The 8,962-nt window shown below is 40.6% G+C and overlaps 2 protein-coding genes across 3 annotated transcripts in view; both read right to left on the bottom strand.

Moving 5' to 3' along the window:
• LOC117946794 (E3 ubiquitin-protein ligase rnf146-like) overlaps window positions 1-4,181 on the bottom strand; it is a 19,148-nt gene extending 14,967 nt beyond the window's left edge. Inside the window, exon 1 of the mRNA XM_034875170.1 lies at window positions 4,169-4,181. The gene's annotated coding sequence lies outside the window, so the exon portion shown is untranslated. The remainder of the gene's footprint in view (window positions 1-4,168) is intronic.
• Window positions 1-5,438, bottom strand: part of rspo3 (R-spondin 3) — a 15,006-nt gene extending 9,568 nt beyond the window's left edge. The window contains exon 1 of one of the 2 annotated variants that reach the window (XM_034875174.1): window positions 4,483-5,438. In XM_034875174.1, the coding sequence (XP_034731065.1) occupies window positions 4,483-4,582 (100 nt within the window). In that variant the 5' untranslated portion in view covers window positions 4,583-5,438. The remainder of the gene's footprint in view (window positions 1-4,482) is intronic. The other variant, XM_034875173.1, reaches the window with a different exon arrangement.
• Window positions 5,439-8,962: the final 3,524 nt, after the last annotated feature.

The following is an 8,962-nucleotide window of genomic DNA, read 5'->3' as shown; positions in this document are numbered from 1 at the left end:
TATATACATATGTATATTTTTCTTTTTTTGTGTATCTTTTCCTTAGCTAAGGACCCAATGTTAGATCCATTGTGAGTCCTAGAAATGAGACACTAAGTTGTAAAATCCATAAACTTATTGACTTTTACTAAAACTAACTTCCTATTCATACCAGCCTCTTCAACACAAGTCCCTGCACTACTCAGGCTCTAAAACCTTCATGTTGCTTCCTAAAACAGCCAAGGAACAAAGGAAAGCATCCCATGTACTATACCTGCATCAAAATGTTCCTCCCATGGATGTCTACCATGTGGTACAAATGTCATTTGTGCAGAGTGCAATAGGGAATGACCATTTTGGTTAATGTTTAAATTGTTTTTTGTTATAGTACCATGCACAAATCAGGATCAGGCAGAGGGTCAGGGTCAGAGCAGTACAGGCATCAGGTCAGACTGTCCTGTGGCACCACTGTAATATGCATGGCTCTACTACTGTATACCAACATCCGTCGATTTTTAAAGATGCTTTTAACTTTGTTTGTTTTAAACAAATCAGTTACAAAAAAGAAAGAAAGAGAAAATTGTTTTCAATATTTTCACAGAAAATACTACTCTGATTTAGCATTGCATCTTCACACAGTTCTTTTCAAATCAGGAAACAATCCGAAACTGTGTGTTTTAACATCTAATACATACGTTTAACGTTTTAAGAATACAAATATTTAAGTCAAGTTTTGTGTCATGTTTTTCCAACAATGAGGGCAAAGGGAAAACAGAAAGTAATTGTTATTATGAAGTGTTAATTTACAGTAGGCCTAGCATATATAACTAATCACCTGTCTCAGCACAGTGACTGGGACAATAACAATGACACCTATTAATACTATGTTCATAACCCTGTTTATGTACGTACATAAGCACTGTAGTGTTTAGTTTATGTCTTCCACAGTAGGGATTCCTTCCCCTACTCTTTACTAATTTGTGGGATGATTCACCAGACTTTGTCTGCCATGGACGAATGGTTGCAGGTTTTATTCATTTTAATTGTATCTTGACAAATTGTCAAATACATTTTAACGTCTCTTAAATTAAAGCATGTGTAGTCAAAAAAAAAAATCCAAAGATTTGAAAAACATAGGGCTTAAATGATTAAAGAACTAATAGTTTTAAAGATAAAGACATAGGCTACATTTAGAGTGATTTCTTGCATCTGCTTTCCAGGAAAGGCTTGTACAGTATATCATCCTTTTCAGTATCTGATTGCACTTTGTGGCCAAAAACAGTAACAAAAAGACGACTTGGGTGGTTGGATGAGGATATACAGTATATATGTTCTGAAACTTATGCTATATACCAGATACTCCTGACAAGTTCCACTCCTCACTCCTTTGTTAGAAAGACCATTGTTGAGTTGCTTTAAGGGGCTTTGAGGAATGAGAAAGTCAACTCAGGGACAAGCATTTTACAGTCTACTTATATATAGGTGCGACACCTGTGACATAAAGTCAATATGTAGACATTTGACATGAGAGACGTTTCATGCTTTACATACTTGTGCAGTGCACCTATGCAGCCTTGGTACTCCTTACCAAAGACACTGATTGGAACAAGTTGCAGTAGTCACACCTGGTAGGCAAATCAAAAGCAACCCCTGTATGTGTCCTAGGAATTGGTTTTCCTCTCCAGCCTTGGCATCTCATGCCACTGCTTTAAGCTGGCCCTCTTCCTTCTTCTCTGAGTTTGGGGTTTGGCTGCCGGTTTTGCCATAGATCATAGATACTTTGTTTGAAATATCTCGACAATCTTTACAACTTCTGTCCATTTGCCCACATGTGTTCCTGCCAAGCTGCCCTGATTCATAGAAGTCTTAAGACACAGGAATTTGGCCTTGCCCTCGGACTTGCACCGACAAAACCTCAGTTGGACTTGCATAACATACCAACAAAGTCACATATGAATAAACACATTCACATGCCTGCACACACACAAACACAGATGGTTCATGGAGAAAATAGAACTGTGCAACAAAACCAAGGTAACATGAAGAAGTAATGAATGTGTACATGTTGTTTTGACTGTTGTTTTGACTTTATACATATATGGGGATTATATATACATATACATATATATATATATATATTTAATCCCCACTGTTAGCACCAACATGCTTTCATTTGTGTATGCATCATCACAGACAGGAAGGCCAGCACTCAGGTTAAGTCTCTGCATGGTGATTTTCAGCTAGTTGACTCAATGGTCATTGACTCCCATCTTGCTCTTACCCCCTTCTTTCCCTCTGAAGTCTGTACTCATTCACCCCTTCACCAACTAATTCTTCCATCCTCCCTGAAATCTCTTGAAGTGTTAGATATCTGCATCCGTGGAGGAAGTTTGGCTTCTGTAGAAGCACTTGTCAATTAATGGGTACTGAGGCGAAAGAAACTTTTAGCTTGGAAAGAAATTAAATAACTTGTTGGTGCTGCCATCTCACACGTGAATTACATCATGGTTGAGTCCATAAAACACATTTTCAGCATCTCATTTAGAACCAAAACAAATTTATACTTAATTGTAAAATGTAATGTCACAATAAGCACACTGTTAACACTGTTTTCATTTTCAGGACATGATTCAAGAAACCAAGCGTTAGAGTACTCTCAGTTCACTCACTACCACCCCCACCCCCCCAAACTGTGTTGAGAGGCTCTTTAATATTGTTTAGGGGGAAATAAACATTCAAAAGGGAAAATTGGCAGCGTAGGGTATAAAGCAAACTCTGCAACATCTAAATGTCCTAGTGCAACACAGACACACATTTAGATGGGAATGATCAACCTATTCATTCAGTAGGAGATGTACCTTGGCTTTTATCATTAAAATGATATCTGATATCATAATATGCCAGTTTGCTGCAGTGTAAAATAAGATCTACAGTATATAAGTTGTTTCACCCTGCTGAACAGAAAAATACTTCCATTCTTAGTTTGTCAGGTCTAACCTAAACTACATTGAACACAGCTTCCAAGAGCAAAGGTTACCCCAGGACCCCTTTAAAACTACATAATAAACACACTGTTAACCCCAGATGCTGCAACTCCCAGATTTTTTTTTTTTTTTTTTTTTTTAGAGAGGGAATGCAGGGAATTGCATCGAACACGGTCCAGGTGTGGTTTACAGATTTGCGCTCTGTGTTTAAATGTAAAGAAACTAGAGAGAAGCTTTAGCCCCAGGTGGCAGGGATAGAAACATCACTTTGAAGGTCTATTAGGCCTATTTTAGATCACAGGCAGGTCTCGGCCACGCTGGCAAGCGGTACACAAACTGTTTCAGTTGTCACTGCTCTTCTCTAACAGACTTAGTCACACAGCACATCTGGAGACCCTCAGTGATAACGTGTGCGTAGGAAGAATATAAAAATACACTTTATTGATACTTATTTCATGGTGTCATGGAAAAAGGTTGGCCATAGTTCAGGAGATGTGACATAGGAGAGATATATGGGAGATGAAATTCCACCAGACTTGAAAGTGTTTTCAGTATGGAACATCTCTGGTGTTTTATGGAGCATGCTAGTAAATTTGCATTGACTCAGATTTTGAACAGTAAAAAGGACAAGTTGGGACACGATATTAAATTATGATCGAGTTCAAAATTCTGACTGGCACAAAATGAATAATCTTTAGGATCCGGGCCAACGTCAGAAAAAAACTTTTTCAGCAAGAATTCCCAAATGTGTAAGTGTGAAGGGAGTACATTGAAGGTGGAGGCTATTTAAGGAAACATGGGGAGCATGGGGAGCTGTGAATGTCCATGGGATCAGGACCGGCGGTGAAGTCTGCAGCTCTGACCGCTAGAGAGCGACGGGAAGCAGGAGACTGCGCGCAAAGAGCAGCGGCTGCAGGCTTCGGGTGACACGCACAGTAATTAATGTATTAAGATTCAAAGGAAACATTATAAAAGTGGAATAAAAAAATTGTTAAATTACTAAAACTATCATGGATGGGTCATACAATCAAAGAGATAATAGGTTGGAGCATGCGCTGGAATTTCATCAACCAATTTAAGAAGCGCTTTGCCCGTTTTAATACTGCAATTTAGTAAGTTGGAGTTCATAAACCACATAATGCAGAAATGCTTGTTGGGAGTGTGGAAATTGGCAATATCTAATATCTTGAATAGCTTTAAAACACTTTTATATGTTGCCAGAAAATAAGGTGAGTTTCGATCTTGTAGTTTTTAATCATAGGAAATGAGAGAAAACAAAGATCAGAAAAAAACTGTGACCTACTGCTACAAATGTCCCAATTTATTCCTGTCGCCAGTCATTCATTTAGACATTGTGTTTTAGACAATTGGATTTGCACTTTTGTTAGAAAAAGATGTAGAATATAGGCTGGAAACTTGACAACTCTGTGAGTAAAATAGGCCAATAAATGCTGTAAAGAAATACATTTAAAAAAGAACATGCTGAGTGTGCACACGCATCGCATCGCACTTTACTCACGTTTATTTGGCCGGTGCCTGGAGCTGCTGTGCTGCTGACAACCAGTGTAATCCATGCAGTGCAAGATGATCAAAGCAAAGGAGATCAGTTGTAATTGCATAGTAGCCCAGAGATGAGACTCTTAAAGCCAATGTCAATGTTTACCAAATCACTTTTTGGATAAGATTCCGTGTTCTTCCCCCAGACGGAGGCAGAGTGAGGAGGGTAGATTATTCCTAGATACAGCAGGACCCCCAGCTATGTGGCGATATGTGGTGATGGTAGTGTACGGTGGCCCAATGATGCCTGGGCCGCTTAGACTGTAACATCCTGGATAGGATCCTCATATGTGCCAAGAAAGCGAGACGGAGTCAGGGATCCGTTATCCGTGCTGTGATAAAGACCATGCCTTCCAAAAAATCAAACAAACACGCCAAAAAGCTGGATTCTCATACGGTGTGCGCAGGGGGACAGCAAAACCAATCATTAGTGTAGGTCAGAAAGATGGATGTAAATATTATTTATGAGTAAACGTGACTCTCAAAGAGTTTGCGTTATCATATCCATGTGCACAACTCCAAATGGACCTTTCCCCCCCCTCTTCCCGTCTCACTCAGTGGAGATGCGCCGTGCGTCCTGGTGTGTGTGGATACCCTAATGTGCCAGGCGCACCGAGGGTCTCGGCTTCATCTCAGCATCATCTAAAGCACAAACAAAGTGAAAAGCCACCACAGGACCAACACTAGTAAAGACGAAATAAATGTGTAAAAGGAAGGTTTCGTAGTTCTTTTGGCTTTCAAACACACTCCTCCTCTAGCTCTCTGTCGGCGGCGGCAGGCAACTGAACCCAAGGAAATCTCCGCAGTTTCAGCGCTTTTCTGCTTCGCGTGCAGGACCCATTCACTCCCCTCCTGCCGGCCGGCTGATGACTTCAGCCCTCTGCTGTCTCTCTGTCTCTCTCTCTCTCCCCCTATGAGCTCCAAAGTTTATTTAGAGGGCAAGCCCCCACCCACGTCAGAGAGAGAGAGAGAGAGAGAGAGAGAGAGAGAGAGAGAGAGTTTAGAAATGCTTCTTTATGATTCCTGTCTTCTTTTGTGCTCCCTTACACCATCTTTTATCACAAACTCCATGTAAAAATGATTGACATGAATAGACTTAACTAGAACCCAACTTCTCCTTTTTGACTGATGAAATTGATATTTTTTTTCCATTTCTAAATTAGCACAAGTCCTTGAGAATGATTTTTAATTTGGCAAACACAACACACGCTGGACACAACCCCAGCAGCCAGATCAGATTCCATCAGTGCTGAATGAGAAAAGAAAGGGCTCCGTTTTGACAGCAGGTGTCATTTTGGGCCTTTAGATGTTTGGCTCCTTTCCTCCAAATGTTAGTAGGAGTTTATGTTCAAAAAGAGAGGGGACATGTTATTCCTCATCCTGACTGGGACTATTATTTATCCACCTTGACAATGTGAGATTACCACACATATTACTGACTTTACAGTCACCTTATAGTAATATGGATATGTGTTTATGAGATTTCTCTAAGAAAAATGCTTCTCTTGAGAAAATAACTAGTTTGAATAATGTGGCCAAAATTTGTATTTCCAATTGTGACATTTAAAGCAGATCTGAAAAAATGCACTGTTGACTTACTGATCTACCCTGTAAAGTAGGGTAAAGTAGTCAAGCTCCAGGTAGCTTATAGGATATCACAGTGTGATCTAATAACTAAAGACAAAGCAACAAGCAAAGACTTGTTCACTTTTAATTTCAGAGGTGGTGATGGTTTGGTGGGGACAAAACTTCCCAGTTGGCACCAACCAAAGAAGCAGCAGCAGCAGCAGCAGCAGCATCTCTTCCTATCACCTCTAGAGGGAGTTAGTTCCACAAAAGCTTGAGCTCACTATCACTGAGTTATAGTAAACTGTTGCACTTGACCTTTCGGTGCTGTCCAAATGTGATGTTGTTTGTATTGTCACAACATGGAGGACTAATCAAGAGGAAAGAAAGCCACAACAATTTAAAATGTGTACCTTTAAAATCACATGACACAAGCATACCGGACCTTTTCCCCCATTAAAATATTTCATCACATTGAGCAAATGATAACACTAACTTCCTCATCAATCATTGTTCCAGATCAGTTGTCAGAGCCTCAGTCGGCATGTTTGGGAGTTTTGATGATAATTGGTTTTAAATGTAGAGACTTTACTACATACTGCCAGACTTCGTGAATGGTGGCCTCTTTAGGTGGAGGCAGAGTGACGTAAAGGGGAGCTGAAGCCTCATTTGCCTGACTGATGTGTTGATGTTTAGGGGGAACAGTATGCACAAGTCCAGGGCTTCTCCTCGATGTGGCTTCTGGGCTTTCATCAGTCACTGTGCTGAGGAAAGCTTCGCAAACACAGTGTGGGCCCTTTCTTTATGGGAATATTTCCTTGTTTGCCGTGTACTAACTCAGGACCAGGCCAGTGAAACATAACAGAGATTGATGCATTATTTTAAACCCTTTCACCTCCGCGGCTGAACCCAAACTTTACCCAGGATATTAAGTGATGCATTAGGCATGTGACTGAACGTTTTAAAATCATTTGTTTAATAGATTTATATTCGAACAAAAGCACTGTAATGAAATAGTGTATGGAATTTGAGATCACATGCAAGCTCATGTGTGTTAAATTAACATGTCATGGAAAACTATAGTGACAAATTGTTAAATATTATGACAACAATTATGAAATCTCCCTCCTCCCTATCCTCCATCCCAGTAGTTTGGTGTAAGGGATGTCAAAGAATAATGCTCGTCTTTGTGTCCCAGTCTGAACTGCCCCACCATCCCCTGGGCGTAGGAGCCTGTGTGTGTTTTTGGGTATGGTTGAGTGCGTGTGTGTGTGTGTGTGTGTGTGTGTGTGTTTGGGTGTGTGTGTGTGTGTGTGTATTTGGCAATGGGGTGCGCAAGGTTAAGGTCACTTGGTCAGTCCCTGTGAGTGAATCAGTCGACACCTGTAAATGAAGTCGGGCAGGTGCATAAAACCTCCCGACCAAGGATGGATGCACACTACAACTTTTTTTTTTTATAATACCACATTTAGTTCTATTTTAGCCTTTGAGAGTGCATGGCATCATCCCTACTGACATAAAGTTTGGCTAAGCAGATGCACCTACAAATCTCAACAATACTATTTTGGTTGCCACTAACTGCTGAGGAGGAATATCTGACTTTTTAGCTCCTAAATGCTCCACTGTGTTTATCAAAATCACTATTTAGAAGGCTAAAACGAACACTAAGATGGCTCGACACAACATGAAACTTTGCTCGAAGTATCACCAGGGTCTCTCGGCATTTTAGTAAACTTTAAACACCACCGCTTTTCGTTTTTGACCAAAAACAAAAATACGGTCAATCTTAATAGTGGCGCTTCCGTCCTAATGATGCTTTTAAACAAAGGTTTGACTCGGGTACATCCACAAAAATACCCTAGATTACATTTTGGCAAAAGTTGGCGAACACTTTAAAGATACCTTGTGGAGCTCTTGTTTGAGTGGGTCCCTGTTTTGTTTGACATAGTTGTTGAAGATCAAGGTTACACACAATGCTTTTCTGTGCTTACGGGCTTTAAAGTGTATCAGAAGCTAATTACATTTATAATTCCCCAGTCTAACCTACAATCCTAGGTTACAAGCATAGGCTAATATCATTCAGTTAAGCAGATGTCCACTTTGCTATATTCTTGGGACATTGCGCGGATCCATTTACACTCTTAATCCTCAGATCAGAGTAACAAACATGCCACTACAGCACAAAGCTCATGTCTGTGATCTGCAAACTGTTCATTCCCCGGCCTATGACTCATAAAATTCCCAGATGACAGTGACAATGTTGATCCATTGTCCTGTCATCAGTTAATGAATTAGGCCGGGCTCAGTGGGGACAGCAATTGACAGCGTGTGTCTTGTTGGGGTCTGTGAAAACATAGTGGCTCAGTCCGTGGCCTTATATGCAGGTTTTCCTGACGTTGCATCTATTAAAGCTGCAAATAGCCAAGTGGCAATCCTGTGCATTCTCTCAGCATGAAGCAAGCAAAAAGAGACAGGGACACGGGACACAGCTACAGTACATAACATCTAGAAGTTCCATTCTGGCTGCATTTGTGTGTGTATGCCGGTGTGATTGAGTGGATCACTTCATAGTAAGAGGGATTGAGAAAGAAGAAAAGGACAGACAAAAAGTGCGAGCTAGAGCTGTCAGCTGTACACACAGAGGGAAAGCAGGTCAGAGTTCTGCATAGAGAAGGTCAAAAGAGAAGGTACGAGATGTGTTTGTGTGTGTGTGTGTGTGTGTGTGTGTGTGTGTGTGTGTCTGTGTGTCTGTGTGCGTCTGTGTGAGAGAGGTGAAGGGAGGCATTTACCACAAGACGTCCCACCTCGACCTGCATTCAAATAACAACAAATAAATTAAATTATTGTTGAAAGCAATAGCTTGAGATTTTGATTTC

This window comes from Etheostoma cragini, chromosome 6, assembly GCF_013103735.1.
Source record: "Etheostoma cragini isolate CJK2018 chromosome 6, CSU_Ecrag_1.0, whole genome shotgun sequence".
NCBI classification, from domain to species: Eukaryota; Metazoa; Chordata; class Actinopteri; order Perciformes; family Percidae; genus Etheostoma; species Etheostoma cragini.
The sequence above is the reverse complement of the archived record's forward strand: the minus strand, read 5'-3'. Positions and strand labels throughout refer to the sequence as shown.